Source organism: Sander lucioperca, chromosome 6 (assembly GCF_008315115.2).
Source record: "Sander lucioperca isolate FBNREF2018 chromosome 6, SLUC_FBN_1.2, whole genome shotgun sequence".
NCBI lineage: Eukaryota > Metazoa > Chordata > Actinopteri > Perciformes > Percidae > Sander > Sander lucioperca.
In genome coordinates this window covers 16,765,255-16,784,724 of record NC_050178.1, presented here as the reverse complement: position 1 = coordinate 16,784,724, position 19,470 = coordinate 16,765,255, and the positions used below count along the sequence as shown (strand labels likewise).

Sequence of the window (19,470 nt, the reverse complement as noted above, 5' to 3'; positions counted from 1 at the left end):
GAATGTGCTCTTGGGTGATAAGATACATGATGGGCTAATGTAAAAAGAAATGCATATTGTATGTTCAGGGATGACAGATTGATAAGCAGACATGCTATCTATAACTGGATGTAATGCGTTCCTCATAAATACTGCTTAAGTGCCTTTATATGGAAGCCACAAAGGCACTTAAGCAGTATTTATGAGGAACGCATTACAAACAGCTGAGAAAATGATTCGTTACCCCCTCCCATCCATCACACATCGAATTTGAACTCCTACCCTCAGGGAGGTGTTTTAGAGTACCAACAGCAAATAGAAACATCTTTAAGAAACCCTTCGTCCCCAATGCTGTGAAGGTGCTAAATAACACTGGGAACAGTACTTAAGAATGGAATGAAGGTTGGGGTAGACTTCCGAGTTGCAGGTTTTATGCAAAGCAAGCATTTTTAGTAGGCTACATTTATCTATTTATTTACTTATTTACTTTTGTAAATGTAACCTTTGTAATGTCACTTTTCATGAAATGTATGTTATGTGTTGCCGTCTTGGCTATGCACTGTTTGTAATGTCCTGTCTCTCTTGTATTCTTGTATTCTTGGTGAAACCGAAGAAAAATGTTCACATCTGTGGACAATAACGTTTTTTGTATTCATATTCGTATTTGTAACTTTTGATACTTTGCGGTAAAAGTGGCTCTCCTATTGACTTTGTCCTGTCAGTGTGGCTCTCATGAAAAAAATAGTGAAGACCACTGATCTGTGTCAAGCAAAGATGTTCTCTTTAGTCTGTAGGATAGAACTTGTAGGCTGGGACATCTCTGCAGCACCAGAATACTTATTTCAGAAAGGTTTGACACATATTTTGCTTTAACATATATATTTGAATATTGCACTAGTCCATATTGCAATATTAATAAATTAAAATTAAATTAAATATTAATGCAGCTGTTGTAAACTAAATGGAATGTGTTTGCTTGTGCTACAGCTGATGTGACAGAGGTCTGATGTGGGAGTCCATTCCTCTAGACAGAACACACAGAGTGGTAGTGTAGCACACCACTGACCTCTCCTGGTAACATTGCATTACTGCAACTAGACACATCATATATCCCAATCAACAACATGAAGTGGAGTAAGGTAGTGTCCAAGGTACAGATACAGTCACAAAAAATAAAGACTACCTCCCAAACTGCACTGTAAGAAAAAAAATCTGTTGGGATAATGTCCTGGCAGAAAATAACTAGTAACTTCTCCGTTAAGTTTATGGACATTTCTGTTAATCCCTAACAGGAAATTCTGTAGATTTACTGTATATATGTATTCGACCATTAAACACACAACTGTTTGGATCCTTTCCACATTCTAAAATGGGAGGATTTTACTGCATCGAGTTTTTAACCTTTATTTATTCAGGGAAGGTTCACTGAGAGACAACCTCTCTTTTGCAGGAACGCCCTGATCACATTCACACAGTTACACATTCATACCTGGAAGCTGCCCACTACAACCACAGTCTCATCTGCTGGCCACTGAGCAGCTCCACTGGAGCGGTTGGAGGTTAAGGGCCTTGCTCAAGGGCACCTCAGTGGTGGTAATGAGGGAGGGACAAGCAATAGCTCTTTCACTTTCAGATTTTACCCTGTCGGTCTGGGGATTGAACCGACGACCTCCGGGTCACAAGCTGGCTTCTATAACCTTTAGGTCACCACTGCCCCATGATGATGGTACTTACATACTTTCACTTAAGTAACATTTTTAATGTAGGACTTTTACTTGTAACAGAGTACAGTCAGGTCCATAAATATTGGGACATCGACACAATTCTAATCTTTTTGGCTCTATACACCACCACAATGGATTGGAAATGAAACGAACAAGATGTGCTTTAACTGCAGACTTTCAGCTTTAATTTGAGGGTATTTACATCCAAATCAGGTGAACGGTGTAGGAATTACAGTTTGTATATGTGCCTGCCACTTTTTAAGGGACCAAAAGTAATGGGACAGATTAACAATCATAAATCAAACTTTCACTTTTTAATACTTGGTTGCAAATCCTTTGCAGTCAATTACAGCCTGAAGTCTGGAACGCATAGACATCACCAGACGCTGGGTTTCATCCCTGGTGATGCTCTGCCAGGCCTCTACTGCAACTGTCTTCAGTTCCTGCTTGTTCTTGGGGCATTTTCCCTTCAGTTTTGTCTTCAGCAAGTGAAATGCATGCTCAATCGGATTCAGGTCAGGTGATTGACTTGGCCATTGCATAACATTCCACTTCTTTCCCTTAAAAAACTCTTTGGTTGCTTTCGCAGTATGCTTCGGGTCATTGTCCATCTGCACTGTGAAGCGCCGTCCAATGAGTTCTGAAGCATTTGGCTGAATATGAGCAGATAATATTGCCCGAAACACTTCAGAATTCATCCTGCTGCTTTTGTCAGCAGTCACATCATCAATAAATACAAGAGAACCAGTTCCATTGGCAGCCATACATGCCCACGCCATGACACTACCACCACCATGCTTCACTGATGAGGTGGTATGCTTTGGATCATGAGCAGTTCCTTTTCTTCTCCATACTCTTCTCTTCCCATCACTCTGGTACAAGTTGATCATGGTCTCATCTGTCCATAGGATGTTGTTCCAGAACTGTGAAGGCTTTTTTAGATGTTGTTTGGCAAACTCTAATCTGGCCTTCCTGTTTTTGAGGCTCACCAATGGTTTACATCTTGTGGTGAACCCTCTGTATTCACTCTGGTGAAGTCTTCTCTTGATTGTTGACTTTGACACACATACACCTACCTCCTGGAGAGTGTTCTTGATCTGGCCAACTGTTGTGAAGGGTGTTTTCTTCACCAGGGAAAGAATTCTTCGGTCATCCACCACAGTTGTTTTCCGTGGTCTTCCGGGTCTTTTGGTGTTGCTGAGCTCACCGGTGCGTTCTTTCTTTTTAAGAATGTTCCAAACAGTTGATTTAGCCACACCTAATGTTTTTGCTATCTCTCTGATGGGTTTGTTTTGTTTTTTCAGCCTAATGATGGCTTGCTTCACTGATAGTGACAGCTCTTTGGATCTCATATTGAGAGTTGACAGCAACAGATTCCAAATGCAAATAGCACACTTGAAATGAACTCTGGACCTTTTATCTGCTCCTTGTAAATGGGATAATGAGGGAATAACACACACCTGGCCATGGAACAGCTGAGCAGCCAATTGTCCCATTACTTTTGGTCCCTTAAAAAGTGGGAGGCACATATACAAACTGTTGTAATTCCTACACCGTTCACCTGATTTGGATGCAAATACCCTCAAATTAAAGCTGAAAGTCTGCAGTTAAAGCACATCTTGTTCGTTTCATTTCAAATCCATTGTGGTGGTGTATAGAGCCAAAAAGATTAGAATTGTGTCGATGTCCCAATATTTATGGACCTGACTGTACATGTTAGTGTGCTGCTGCGCTTCCCTGTGTGTGTAACAAGCATAGTGTGCGCGTGCTGTGCATAAGCCTAGGTGCATTTTACTTATGCACTTTTTAAATAACAATGAAATGCTGCGTTGTTGACTTTAGACCAGGTTTTTGATGGTCAATGGCGCGATCACTTCCCGCTGCCTCAAGATAGCAATATGCCAAGAATGCACCTGAACACAACACCCTGTTAGACCAGAACGCCCATGGGCGCACAGCTAGGCGCAGGTGCATTTGCTATTTAAACGATGTGGGCGCTGGACGATCTTAAACTAGCAAAGACACTTGCGTCCGGCTTTGTGCCGAGCCGGGTGCAAGCTAGGGCCCTCTATATTCTCTACAACAGAGAGTTCTTCAATCATGTTTGTGCCACCAAAGCTGATATCAACACACATAAAGACCGCCATTTGATCTGCTCATGGTCCCACATGACAGCTGTTTGTGGTTTTTGCTTAGGCACTAGTCTCGCATTGCCAGACCTTCCTCCACAGTGCTACGAAGGAGGGTCTGGCTAGTCAACACAGCATTCTGGGATGGGAGAAAAATGTGCTCTGGTTTATTGGCATTTCTTTAAACCAGTCACAATCGTCTTGGGCGGTGCTAAGTGCCGGACGGAGCAACGGTGCCGCTTCAAAATAACCTTGGGAAGGAACTTGTTTTGGCAGTACGTGTACATTCAAAAGTTGTTTTAGTCGTGCAACAGAAAACTCAGATTGGACAGATAGTCTAGCTAGCTGTCTGGATTTACCCTGCAGAGATCTGAGGAGCAGTAACCATAGTCCTCATAAATCCACCGGAGTTTAGAACGGCAACACAAAGAAAGAGGACGGTGACGGGCATCCGGCCGTGAATGGTCGTCGATATAGACTAGTCGAAGGCTAAACTCCACCTTGAACGCTGTATCCAGGTTTTATTATACATCCACAAATGGAACGCTCTCTCTCTCTCTCTCTCTCGGAAATGACCTGTGATTGGCCAAAGTCTGCAGTCACGGGCTAGATTTTCTAAAGCCTGAAAACAGAGCCGAGAGGAGGTAAAGAAGGTTACTTTTCTCTCAAAACACTTGAATTACACTATTCTGAAAGATTGTTATGGAATTTTTGCCCATCGACGCCAAAAGTAATGTGCCTACCCCAGCTTTAAGTAAAGTAAGTAAAGTAAAACAATACCATTTGAAAACAAACAAAAGAAAAAGTAGCATTTGCAATGATATCAAATGTGAAAAATGTTAACTAGAGAACTACGTCAGTCATTCCCTTGAGACATTTTCTTCAATCTGAAACGGCGAACTCAGAGCTGGTCACGCAAAGAAAATCACCCCAATGATTCTCTCATTATTTCATTCAGAAATACAGCCCAATGCAGCAGCCAGCATGCTATATCTGTAGTAAGTGCTGAGGCTTGTTGTGTTGACTTTTCTCTTAGGTTCCACATGAAAATATGATGCAGCAGGAGAAGGACGGGGAAAGGGCTTTTGTTGTAAAAGAACATCTGAGGGTGAGGACCCCGGTTTGATTTGCCTCTGCTGCTCCTAGCCTAGCTGTGGGTCTCCCTAGTCAGCCTGCCTCAGTTTCCCTTAGTGTGCCTTTCCCCCGAGTCCCTCCCAGAGCTGCTTCTGCCTGTCGTCCTCAATAACCCAGCATCCATGAGGTGACACATGAGGGCCCTGCCTGTGTGCTGAGCATAGAGTGGGGCTGGTAACATGGTACAGTGAAGGCATCTTACAGGGCAGCCCAGCAGCCTCCTCCAAGGCTCCCAAAGGAAAGCATATGGAGGGAAGAGAGGGAGAGAGGAGGGGGTGAGGAAGGCGGACAATCCGCTCACAGCTACAGACAGACGAGAAATGCTTTAAAGCAGGAAGTGTGTGTGCACCAGTGTGTATAAAACACTGCCTCTTGACTCGGGCTAGCATTTCTTTTCCAGTCCAGCAGTGCCGAAAATGGGCAGCAGAACAGACTTTTGCTCTGTGTGCTCCGCTTCTTGTCACCGGGACGCGTGCCAGCTGCTGACTCCGCTTGAGTGACACGCTAGCGAGCGCTCCGAACCACTTTCAGTTCATCTTCTCCACCCCTGCACCGCTCATGCGATAGGAGGCTATACTCTTTTAAATGTCTGTGAATATGTATTCTCTAATTTCATAAGGGCCCTACATTTAAATGCTCAAAGTACAAGAATGCCAACGACAGCTCAGATGAGTTTGAGAGTACAGGACAGACATAAATGGAGGATGGAGTCCCTGTTGGCAGAGAGATGATAAGGCGCGCCATAATGACCCTGTTGGCGTATGGATTCTGGAAACTTGTCTGGGACAGCTGAATTGGCCATCCCGTCATATAGCCAGTACCTGTTTTGCTCAGTGGTGATTATACTTGTCCAGGGGGGCAGAAACAATTAGGACCCCTGAATGTTTGCAGAAAGAGCAGATGTTTTAGCCCTGACTAATGTCGAGAGATCTTTGTCTCACACGGTAGGTCTGTCCAAACAGCAGCACTTTCCGTTCTGAGCAGTGAAGTGCATTCATGCACCACCAGGTAGGCGAGTGTGTCCCATGTCTGAAAAATGCAATAAAACAGGCAATACACTTACACTGGACTTGGCACCCTTCTGCTACAGTAAGATGGCTTTAGAACGGTATCCTACAATCCATTACAGTCTACTGTGCCACATCAGTCCAGTTGCTGGGGTCAATGATTCTACTAGCTGGTTTTAATATCAGCTCACTGCAGAGATGCGGACTCAAGTTTGAAACTCGGACTCGTGCCGCACTCAAGCCGCACACACAGTGACTTCAGACTTGACTTGAGACTCGTCCTCAAAAGACTTCAGACTCGACTCGGAGATGCGGGACTCGTGAACAATCTTTATTTTTAGGAAACATCTGATGAGCTGCATGTTATTCCCCTCCCTGCGTAACCACTAACCTACCTACGTAACACGTAATACGTCACGTATCTGCTGCGCACATGAGAGAGGACAAACATGTTGACCACACCGGCCGCTGCTGCCGTTCATCAAAAACATTGGCTTTAAAAACTTCAGACAACAAAGGCCCAAACAAAAGGAAGTGCTGAATGCAAAATATGTGGACGCTAGCTCAAAGACTTGAGACTTGACTTGGACTCTCGCTCAGAGACTTGTGAGCATCTCTTGCTCACTGCTATGAAGTTAAAGTTTGCCATGTTGAATTCAGCCTGAATATCATCAGTGGGTTACAATTGGTAACTCACACTTCTCCATATACTGAGTTGATTTTTCACTGTTCAGACAGTTCTCTTTATGCAGCTCAGAACAACAGTTAATCTCACATGCACAATGCTCTGATGCAACCAGAACTTTTGATCCACATCTCAGGATCAACTCCTGTACCAGAACACTGACAACATCTGTCTCTCAACAGTACCACTCTGTCACTCTTTACAGAATGGCCTGAAACAACGCTAACGCTAACCCCCTGCATCAGGGCCTTAGGAAGCTGGTTTCAGTGACAGACTGCGACAGCCAGTGTGAGAAGGAGCGCTACTGCAGGTCCTCTGTTTCCACGGCAGTCCGACTTTTTAAAATAAAAAAGTCATAACATGATGTAACAGTGTTGTTACCTCTGTCACCATCACCCACCACAACATGACAGATTTTGTGCAATATATTTATTTACATTTGTATCTCAAGTGCAATGCTACATACCATGTGTGTATTTCAGTGTATAGCAGCAATAATCTTTCCTGTGCATCCTGCATGTATAAAGTATAGCTCTTTTTATTGTATTCTATTTCATTTAAGTGTATATAGCTTTATTTAATTTTTATTCTATTGTATTTGTATTTCATTTTTGTCACTTTTTCCTTTGCTTTTGTAAACTCAATAACGTTTATCTTATCTAATCTTTAGCATGAACCAAGATTCTATTACAACAAAAAGTACACCTCTTTATTGCATGGCTGGTGCTACCTCACAGTATAATAATAATAATAATAATAATAATAATAATAATAATAATAATAATAATAATAATAATAACTTTAATTTATATAGTGCCTTTAATGAAACCCAAGGACACTTTACAGAATTACTATGGCTAAGCTAAGGGAGGTTGTAGGCTGTGGTGAACAAGTGGTGAGTTTTTTTTAAATGTCCAGGGATGTAGCATTGCGGATATCTGCAGGGAGGGTGTTCCAGAGAGATGGGGCTGCAACACTAAAGGCTCTGTCTCCAAAGGTGCAGAGTCTGGTGTGGGGAATGGAGAGCAGGCCAGTGCCTGAGGACCGCAGGTTTCAAGGTGGGGTGTATTGATGGAGGAGGTTGGAGAGATACAGTGGGGCCAGGGCATGGAGGGATTTGTAGGTGAGAAGGAGGATTTTATATTTGATGCCGGACTTAATTAGGAGCCAGTGAAGGTGGATCAGGGTTGGGGTGATGTGCTGCCAGGTCTTGGTGTGGGTGAGGACCCTGGCGGCAGAGTTTTGGACATACTGGAGCCTGTCTAGGGTTGTGCTGGGGACCCCAGGCAGGACTCCATTGCAGTAGTCCAAACAGGAGGTAATGAAAGCATGAATGAGGGTTTCTGCAGAGTGTTGGCCGGAGTCTGGAGATGTTTTTAAGATGAAAAAGGGTGGATTTGGTGATAAGTATAGAAAGAGAGGGTGGAGTCTAGGATTACACCAAGGTTACGGACCTCAGAGGATGGGCAGATATGATGAAACGCATGTCCACAATGAGACCCATCTATTGCCCCCCTAGAACAAACATAAGGGTGTGACAGTGGCGAGGAAAAACATCATTTGTCATAACAGGCAGAAATCTCAGACAGAACCTGGGTCCTGGTAGGCAGCCATCTCGCGACCGGTCGGGACACAGAGACACAGATAAACAGATAAACAGATAAACAGTGGCCTTATATTGGTCTGCTGTGTTGATCCACCACTCTAACCTTTTGCAGAAGCCCTATCCTCACAAAAGTTAACAGGTCTCATAATTTACTATAGAAGTCTGTGTAGTAACAGCAGATAACCACAAGAGGGAAACAATGAATCATCTTTTGGGCAAAGCACTTCCTTCAAAACACCTATGACATAGAGCATAATGATGATTAAACAAGCAATGATCATGTAGCAGAGAGTTTCACGTCTGTCTAAAGCCTGTATCTGACATACAACTTCACACAAACACTGGTTTCTGTGGCGTTTCCCCTCCATTGACACCACCAACAGAAAACTAACTGACAAACCAGGATTTGTAGTCTTGTTACTGTAGGACAGAAAGATTTAATACCCTCCTTAGTTGAAAACCAAAAGCTTGTGTTTGTATTGCTCAAGGACCCTTACTGTCCTATTTCTCCCGGAGGAGATATTTGAAGAGATTTTGTTGCCTAACACTGGGCAGTTAACCTGACGCACCAGATGGTGTGTTACACAGAACCATCTGAAAAGCCGTCATTGGAAACTTTTTGGAAGAGGGCAGGCACTTTCAAAAAAATACCTGGCAGGTGATTGGATAAAGCATCTGTCTATCGCAGAATGCGATTGGGCTAACTTCAACCAAAACGATTTTTCTTCACTACCAGCTTTTTTTTCAATAAATGCTCTCCAGTTTTGATATAACCAGGGTGTGATTTGCCCCTTTCTGGTCTACATATCCCTGCCTCTGCTGAATTATGGGGACAAAATGTATCCCCCCCTCAAAGTGATCATCTACTTCACCAATAGCCTAGACAGATAATAATTATATACCTAAAACTGAAGTAAAGCGCTGTAACGTGAACACATAGTGCCATAGAACAATAAAATCCGAGCGGCAGTTGTTTAGCCGCCAGTAGGTTACAGGCACCGCCAGATCCTTTCAGTGGCCATGGTAGTGGAGTTTAGCCTGAATAAGTCAGCATGACAGTTAAGTTTAAGCCCCAAAACGACTCGTTAAGTTTAGGATAAAGATTGTGGTTTAGATTAAAACACTCCCGAGGAACGAACGAGTGTTTCCAGGGTGAATTTGAAGTTTAAGTTCAGAAATAAGTGTTTTGGCATGGCTGGCCCAATGGCTCTATATCCATGGTATTGAAAGGGGGGGTTTAATTCTTGCATGTTTTGTTTTGTTGTGCATCAAACCCTAAATACATGTTTTATTTAGCAGTATTACATTGTGTTGTTCTATCCTATCCAATTTCTCCTGTATTTCTAAGCAGATTTTCTATGCTGTATTCTGATAAAATGTCCCCCTCCTGACTGATTATTGCCCTAGGCTATGTTCCTTAGTGTAGTGTACAGAACCACGAGGACACAATCAACTGTATAATGTGATAAAAACCAGAATACAAATCTCATTTCAGATTCTTTCTCATTTTCAGCCAGTATTCAGAATATCACTGTCACTTACCCACAATGCTTCATGTTCTGTGGTTTGTCCATGCGAATGGCCAGTTTGATCTTGAGGTCACTGTCTGGACAGCCTTTAGACACCGCCATCTTGTGGAGCTCAGACTGCTTGGGACTGTTGGGAGTCGGGTGGAGCACAACCTGGGAACAGTCACATCATAATAATAATAATAATGATAACAATAATAATGTAATGTGCACTGTACAGTGTATACTGTACAAAGGTTGTCCCAAGTGAAATGACCAAAATGAAGGAGCGTTGTTATTGTCTCTTACCTTCCCTAGCTCCTTGTCTTCCAGAGCCAACACTCCTGTGCTCTCAGTGAACAGCTTCACCTTCACAGCAGGTAATGGCTGGGTGGTGGTGAAGTCACCCTGGGTACCCCAACTACACACACACACACACACACACACACACACACACACACACACACACACACAAACAAGAAAGAAAGCATCGTGTTAGAGATGATGATGTCTCTGGGACTGCCTAACCCTTCTGTCACTTAGCATCTGACCCAAATAAATAAATAAAAACCAGCATCCACCAGCTTAAACAAGTATTTTGTATATTTGTTTCTGTTTCTGTATTTATTGTTTATCTTCTCAGATTTGCCGAATTTAAAGGACAACATATGTGTACCGAGTCGACCGTTCTCTGGGATGCTAATCGAATGTGTCTGTAGCTTGAAACAAGCTACGGAAAACTGGTGATTAGCTTGCAACGCTAGTAGTCGGGGCAGAGGGTAAATTGCTATTTCTACACCACACTTCAACGGTAGCATAATGAGGGCCCCTACATGTAAACCAGTTGTGGTTCAACCGGTCATGACTGTTTTCCAAGATGGCGCCGGCATGTAAACATGAACGCTACTGTCTTTATAATCTATCTTTTTAATAAACTGTCTGTCTGTCTTGTTCATTTTGCGCCGGAATTGTCCTTTAAGACTCAGAAATTCCCCCAGAAGCAGAGAGTTCTCATATTCAGATTGCTCTGAGTCAGCTGCTTTTAAAAATGTAATCAATGTTCTGCATGACTTGTTAAACTCTTTGATGGCTAAGGAACTTTTTTGCTGACTTTTTTTAGGGCTTTATGTTGACCAAACCGTAAGTGAGGAAGCTATATGAGACATGTAGTAATACAGTCAAAGGTATATATATTTTTTAAATAATAGCATGTCAATAAACTAAACATGTCAGGCCCTGGATGTGATTCTCATTTTCCACTTTGGTGAAATTGAGTTTGACATCCCTGTGTTAAAAGAAGAACCTTAAAATCAGCTCTAGCATGGACTAGGAGCCAGTGAAGAGCGACAACGGGTGTTATGTGATCATATTTGGTAGTTTTTGTCAGGATTCTGGCTGCAGTGTTCGGAGCAAGTTGTAGGCCTCTTGTGGCACAATTTGGAAGACCAGAAAAAAAAGGACATTGCAGTATTCAAGTCAGTAAGACACAAATGCATGGATTACAGTTTCGGCATCACAAAATGATAACATCGAAATTTTTGCAATGGTATGTTTGGTATTTGCCACATTTAATCAAATATATCATTTAGATATTTTTCCAAATGTTATGATATTTTCAAAGAGCCTTAGGTGGAACAACATCACACGACACAGTGCTGCTACTGTAAGTGTGAACAAGTAAAGAGATGACAGATTTTTCCTCTGGGACAGTCTGCTGTTGCTCTGCCACAGGGTTTGTGTTTGCTTTTGATCCAGCAGCAGAAAACACATCTCTTGCAGTGTTTCACCTGAATACCTTCCACAGGATTCTACTAAAGAAAAGCACTCAGGAGAGGAGTGCTGGGAATCGCACTTTCACACCAAAGGAGATAAAAGACAACATACTACAGGCAACCAGTTTAAAGCGGGGTTTATGCTTCTGCAGAGGCTCCACGCAGAGCTTTCGCCGTAGCCTACATAAGTGGCCTGAGGTTTATACTTATGCGTTGGTGTGTGCGTCTATCTCTTTAACCGGCAATTTCCACTGGATGCGGAACGTCTGCGGACCAGCTCCGCCGTCCGTCAATACCCACTAGGTCCGGATTTTTACGGTTGTGGCCATGACTGATAGCTGTACTCACGAGGACCCACAATATCTCGCGAATTCATGTAGAATAGAACCACAAAACCAACAACAGTTTGTTTCCATCCAGAGGAGTAGAGGGGAAACAACTCTGTGCTGTGTTTTCAAGGTGTAGTGCAGGGAAATATGATCCGCCGTGAGCACGGTGTATTTTACTTTGAAAATTAATCTGATTTTTATTTTGTTTCTGTGCTCGACTTCCTGTCCCACACTATCTGCCGTGTGCAGAATTGCTGCGGAGCTCTCCGGCGTCCGGCAAAAATAGAAGCTCTGCGTATCTGCTCCGGAGGGCTGCGGACCGCCGGAGCTGGGACGGAGTAGGGACGCAGACATTCCGCAGTCAGTGGAAATACACACATTGACTTTAATTACCTAATGACTCCGTCGACGTTCCGGAGACGTTCCGCATCCAGTGGAAATTGCCGGTAAGAGAATGGCAGGGCCGGCATGTGTGTGTGTGGTAGAGTGAGTGAGAGAGTGACGGGGATAGCTTCAGAGCAGGTACTGACTCCAGAGGCATAGTGAGAGAAACAAAGTGTATCCCCTGTGCTTTCTGACCGCAGTGGGAAATCTGTAGCAGGAGCTCTCCTTGATTTCAAGTTGTTTATGGAGAAGTAGAACCCGGAAATGAGTAGGGGGAAATGCAACGCTACCAAGCCACGGCCAAGTGAGCCTATGACACGTCCGCGTCAGCGCGACGTGTAGTTACTTTTTTTGAGAGCTGCACGTCAGGCTACGGCGTAGGGTCTGTATCTCAACGTACCTACGTACGCACCTACGGCATGGATATAACGCAGACGCATAAATTGGCCTTAAAGTGTCCTTCCCATGTATCGGTCAGTGTTTCTGATGAGAAAACAGCTATCTGACTGCAGACACAGCGGAGGTAAATAGTAAGAATAAAATAACTCTTGTTTCACTCAGTGAGTCATTATACAGTGTGACGCACTCTTGATCTCCAATGTAATTCTTTGAAAATAACCGAGGAGCTGTTTTATTATTAAACCACTAAATGCTACATCCTGAGTTTCTATTCTTGTGTCGTGCTTCATTACATGATAATTATATGGTGTCAAATGCATTAGCATTGTGAGCGAGATGACACATACTGTCACTTACTGCTGCTGATTGCAGCTGTTAGGGCTCATTTGTTAGCTAAGACACAATCAAACTGTGTACATGTGATTAATATTTCGGTTTCTCTACTAGCAGTGGACAAACAAATGTGTGGGTGTCTGTGCAAGGAAAGGTGCAGTCGTATCTCTTTGAAAATGTGATATTTACCTATTTGAACTAAGTTTGTGTTTTGGAATATGGATTCCAGAAAGTTGTAATCCTTAAAGCTGCTCTAATCTAATATTTAGTAACACTTTAAAATAACCATCATTAACAAATTAATAGTAATTCATAGTTAATTCAACTTTAGTTAATAGCTATTTCTTTATTAGTTTAGTGTAAAATAAAATAAGTTGTTAATCTATCTATAAATTGCAGGAACATCTGTCTGTCTGTCTGTCTGTCTGTCTGTCTGTGTGTGTGTGTGTGTGTGTGTGTGTGTGTGTGTGTGTGTGTGTGTGTGTGTGCGTGCGTGCGTGTGTGTGTCTGTGTGTTATGCGCATATCTCTAGAACCATTAGTCCGATGGATTTAAAACTTGACAGGTGCCTTGCTACGGGCACGAGTAAGTGCAGTGCCAAGTGTGACGTTGTTTGGATTAGAAATGCAAAAGATATTGTTAAATATATATCGGTAAAAGAAGCACACATTGGCTTTTGCCGCTCCAGCTGCTGGCCACTCCCCTTCTCACACTGCACAGCACAGCACCTCAGACCCACAAAAATGTGCAAAGTAGCACTACTTTGGCCTTTGAATAAACAAACGGCAATTCCCGAATTTAAGGACGTTTCAGAATCCCACACATGCAAAGCACAACCAGCTACAGACAACAAGTTGCAGACAGAGCGTGATGCCACTTATAGGCAGGCTACCAGACACTGTTTTTGAGTCACATTGTTGTCCGTGTTTAGGGGCGTGTTTGGTGGGAAGGTAACCTGCACGCCACACGCAGACACCACATGCAGACACCACATGCAGAGCGCTTTACAACAGCGGGGGGTGGGGGGTGTTACCGCCTTTGACTCTTTTCCTTCTTCCAACGTTAGCTACATGATTGCTGGATATACCAAACTTACTTTTCTTCACTTTCCTGGAGCACGAGCGAGCAGATAGCTGAAAGGAACATCGCGACTGTTGTGTGGAATAAGGTTGGCGAAAAAAAGGTGCTACACTTTTCCGTGTCTATTTTTTTGCAAAGAGGAAACTCAAAAAGCCATTTGCCAACACTAAATATCAAACAAAAGCCAGACACTATATAGTATTAAGTTGCTGTGAGCTGTAGCCTACATTCACCACTTCTAACCAGAGGCAGAATATAAAGTAATCTCGGAGATTATTCCTTCGCAGCGCTGTGCAATGCAAGAAAATCTCAGAGCTGAACCGGGCAGACACAGCATTTTTTTCCCGGGTTAATTAAGTATACAGCTAACTAATAACATTACCATCGCCAAAATGCCTACTTCACCGTTAATTGTCAAGCCACTAAACCTGTATGGAAATTAACACCTCTGCTGAAATGTTAAATTTGTTCGATCTGACACAAGACAACACTCTCTCTCTCTCTCTCTCTCTCTCTCTCTCTCTCTCTCTCTCTCTCTGTGCACACACCCGCACACCCACACACCCACACACCCACACACACACAAACAGTCCGGTTCTGGTGGTTGATTAACGCAGATATGTGCTGATTAGCTCTCATAACGGGCCGGGTGGGTAGCGCACTGCCATGAGTCCATGAGACTAATGTCTGATTACGCCACATTTTCATTGAGATATTTTGTGATTACATTCTGAATCTGCAACGTTCTCTGTCAGGTAAATCAGTAAGTTAGTAGTAGGGTATACAGGGGAGTTGCATATGAAGTGGTTTGGGGTAAGTAATTTTGGGGTAGCCTACAATTTGGTTTTGATGAATGCTACAAGCAGCAATACCACAGGCCAATCAATCGGCCCGTTCCAAACGGACTAGTGCATTTTAATAGTTAAAACTTTGTCAGTGATTACTAATTGTCTAATCTATAAACATTATTTAGATGGCTATTACTGACACTTTGATACTATTATTATAAAGTTGCAACTAATGCTTATAATAATTAGTAAACATGGTTTATAAAACATCAAGTAACATTAATTTGGCCCCATCAAATATTTTTGGGGAATCTATAAAAGAGATGATTATTGATTATTTGTGCACTGATATGTAAATAATGTTCATAAATGTGTTACAGGGTATGTATTAACCATTAACAAGGTATTATTATAATTATCAGTTGCAACTTTATAATAACCATCAGAATGATGTTAATTGACGGTTTCGCATGTGACGATGAATGTGACGTTAGTAAAGTGAAGTAACTTTATTTTCAAACAGGAGTCAAACCCCGCTCTCCTGGGTGAAAGTCCTGTGTTTAGTTTGACCCATCCCCCCCCAACCTGCCTCCTGACGAGGAAATCTGTCACTGATATACTGCTTCACCTTGCTTCGTGCTATGCTCCTGTCATAATTACAACGGCCACCAGAGGGCAACGTCACTATAAACAAAAATATATATAAACGACCTATGGGTGCGTTTTTTTATTTTTTATTGTTCAGTGTTAACTCACTTTACATCGTCTTTGCTATCTCTTGTTCCTCTCACTTATCCCTCATACAGCAGCACTCGTTTGATAAGTTACTCTCACTCCGGCACCGCTTGAATACACTCATTGACGTCACTCACTTGACGCACCTAACATCCTCGCTCTAACTTACGCTACTCTCGTAACAAGAGGAACTGACTTTCATGTGAGAACGCAGAAAAGGCTACTTTTCATAAAGAAGAACCTGCCATCTCTCCTGAAGAAGTACGCTAAGTAGGCATATAGGATGATTAGTCATTTGTTGTGGGTCCATCCACTTTTTCAATGGACTTTTTTTTTTTTTTCAAAGCACTTTTTTGCTGTAGGCGTACAGAGTGTGTTACATTCTTTCAGCTGTCAGTTATAGACCTAATATAGGCTTTTCAAAAAGGGGAGCTCAAAGATGGCCAATTAAAAATATTTTAACCTTACTAATTTATTTAGTTAAGTAAGTTTAGTTTAGTTTAGTTTACAAAAACCACATTCGGTATTCGGCCTTCTGCCAAGTTTTTCATTATATTCTGTTTCAGCTCTCGGCCAAGATTTTTCATTTCGGTGCATTTCTAAACTCAACATTAACAGGCTGTTACCTCTGCCAAGGAGGTAATGTTATTATTTTGCATTGTTTATTGGTTTGTCTGTCTGTCTGTTTGTCTGTTTGCAGGCGCTTTCCGAGTGCCCTCCTAGTTTTCTTGTGATCGTGAGATAATCCACAAAGCATCTCAACATAACAAGCTTTGTTATCTCATAACTGACATAACCCAAACTGTTCTTAACTGAATATTACACAAAATCACACACACGTCGTTTCCTGATCATTACAGACTCTAATGTGGTAATCATTTGTAATTAGCAGACATTAGACATTAAACATATTATTATGTTGCCACTCAGATTCAAAATGAGCAGATAACTGTTATTATACTGTAGCCCCTTAAAACTCTCCCTGTAATGTTCCTACAGGGACTGATAATAGACAAGTCCCTGCAATATTCTTTTAATATTCTTATTAGTGACTAAAAATGTACCTGTTTGCTTAATATGTGAAGAAAACTGTGACTAGAAAAACAGTACACTTTCTGACAGATACATTTCTGAGGTCAATATATGTCTATGGGGTTAAAGCTATAAAAAATTCTGGGAATTACGTATATATTTTTGCTCTAAATAAAATAATGTAGTGCCTATAGTAGAGTGTATTTATGTAAATGCAGTATCAATATGAATATTAATGACAGAATAAATTGGAAGAGAGGACTATTGTTGTTGATAAGGACCAAAATGTGCACATAAGTAGACACTTAGTAGACCGTATTTACTTCAGTTGCACTGACTCAAAACAGCACAAAAATGGCGGCAATTCTGGCACTATAAACTATAAAAAGCCTTTAATATTGCACAGCTGGCCAAAAGTCTTTTTTAAGTAGGCTACACTATTCACATAAACTCTTTCCAATTTTCTTCCTCTGCTTTGAAGATGTGCTCTTCTTAATTATCAAATTAGACCCCAGGTAGTAATTGGTTAAGTAACCTCCTTCCCCTCGAGCTGTGATTTTGAGGTACCTCAGGGTACCATTCTTGGTCCACTACTCTTTCTTCTGTACAGTAATGACTTACATACTGTACAGTCTGTTGACATTCACTTTTCTCTTATACTGTACAGACAATACAGTAATGGTCTTCTCTGACACAAAACACAAAACACTCTTTCGATTTTAATTCCTTATTTGACTAGTTTCAGGCACACCATCTGACTTTGACTGTACATACATACACTGTATGTACATACATACACTGTATGTATGTACAGTCACTACATGTCTACAGTCACTACATGACTGTTAATGTATGTATTTCAATTTTACTAGGAAACTTTTGTGTCTGTCTCATCCTGTTTTGGCCAACCAGAGTGCTTATCTCAACACCCACCTCATATTTAAAGCACAAAGTCAAAGACAACAAAGAGATTGAATAAGAAATGATATCTTTACCGTGAGATAAGGTCATATCTTATACTTTTTCTCTCTAAATCTATATCTTAATGCAGTTATTATTGGGTCTGTGGTACATTAAAAAGGTACAAAAGTACATTTCATCTAATTTTACTCTTTCAAATGAGGTATTTTTCCAAATTTAGTTAAAGAACGCTAATGCCCACAAAGCTGCAGTGTGTTTTAGGAATGACCATTTTAGTTGCAATTGCCCAGTCCTCGTGTCTGCCAGAACACAAAGCTAGATTTGTGTTAAGGTCCTGCAGTATGAAGCCGGCCAGCTGACAGAAACAAGCATGGTTTCCAGCCAGGATCTGGTATCTCGTGTTGGCCATTTTCCCATCAGTTACTTCTACTGTACTAATAAAACAGCTTGAACTATTAAACAGTAACAGACAAAACAGAATTCAGAGAAAAAGGAAGTGTAAGTGATGAGACAATGAATGAATGGCTGCCATGGAGACAAGATGTAACCTGCAATATTACATCTGACAGCGAAGCATTGTCACTTGTATTGTTGCTTAATTATGTTTAAATAAGCATGCAAATGGTGAAGATGCAAAAAGTTTGTTTTTTTTACCTCAGTGAATGCTGAAATGAAATGTTAGTCTAAACACAGTTGAGAAAACAAACTTTCTAACTAACAATATTTGACATTTTCATCCATATATGTACACAAGCAAAGTCTTTCTACTGTGTCACCCAAAGACTTGAAATCTCCTGTCACCAAACGGGGTGCTGGAGGATGGTGGGCAGGTAAGGGAGTTCAACTGTGAAGCAGCAAAGCATGCAGGAGCATCAGGGAGAAGTGTGAGTGTTGGAGTATTCACAATTAGCACCAACCTGATTTATGGACTGCACATTTGAATGAGATAGGATATGGACATATATATTTAGGACAGGATGATGTGACTAAAATGACTTTCACACCTGTACTACACGCAATACATTACATAAAGCATTCACATTGTATCATGTACACACTGCATATAGTCTTCAGTTTGGATACAGTTATTTGACCAGCAGATGGCAGTGTGTGGTATCATTAAAGAAAGTCATTTTCAACACAGTGTGTTGAACTGGAAAGCTCCAGAAGGATTATTTCACTACATGTGGGGTGAAATGGGGTGAAATGGTGTGTGTGTGTGTGTGTGTGTGTGTGTGTGTGTGTGTGTGTGTGTGTGTGTGTGTGTGTGTGTGTGTGTGTGTGTGTGTGTGTGTGTGTGTGTGTGTGCGTGTGTGTCAACATACGTGGGTTTCGAGGCCTCAGCCTGGTCCGTCTGCAGTTTATGTCCACCCTCCACCTCCATGGTGCAGTAAACAATTCTGTTTGGAGCCAACGACTTCAGACCCTGGACTTCCATGATTACCACCTGCAACACACACACACACACACGCACACACACATATATTTAATATATACTATATATCTACACATTTTACACATACATTCAAAAATAAAAAAGCGGGAAGTTTACATAGCCTAAAAGAACAAGTTTGAACATACACTTGGGAACAAAAGAAGGAAATACCAATATTGTCTCTATTCCATTTTGTATGTCAAGATAGCTGATGAAGCAACTGATGCATTTGCTGTCAGTGACAAACTGTGTCTGTATCTTTATGCTGTCAGACGACTGCAGTAACATTAGTTACATTTGAAGGTCGGTGCGCAGAATTAACTTAGCTGTAGTTTGCGTGTGGCATTTATGAGCCTCAATTAAATCACTATTTCATACTTGAGCAGTTGTCTACAGTAACTATATGAACATAATACGAAAAGTCAATGCCTGCAATGGTATTCTCTTAAAACAACAAATGGATTGCACTTTTTAAGCAAACCTTTAATTG

The 19,470-nt window shown here is 41.7% G+C and overlaps 1 protein-coding gene across 8 annotated transcripts in view; it reads right to left on the bottom strand.

Annotated features, from left to right (window-relative positions):
* cadpsa (Ca2+-dependent activator protein for secretion a) overlaps positions 1-19,470 on the bottom strand; it is a 236,621-nt gene that overhangs the window by 144,827 nt on the left and 72,324 nt on the right. For all 8 annotated transcript variants that reach the window (XM_036002087.1, XM_036002088.1, XM_036002089.1 and 5 more), the window contains exons 6-8: positions 18,871-18,992; positions 10,082-10,193; positions 9,807-9,946 (exon numbers count right to left, since the gene is read on the bottom strand). In XM_036002087.1, coding sequence (XP_035857980.1) covers positions 9,807-9,946; positions 10,082-10,193; positions 18,871-18,992 — 374 coding nt within the window. The remainder of the gene's footprint in view (positions 1-9,806; positions 9,947-10,081; positions 10,194-18,870; positions 18,993-19,470) is intronic.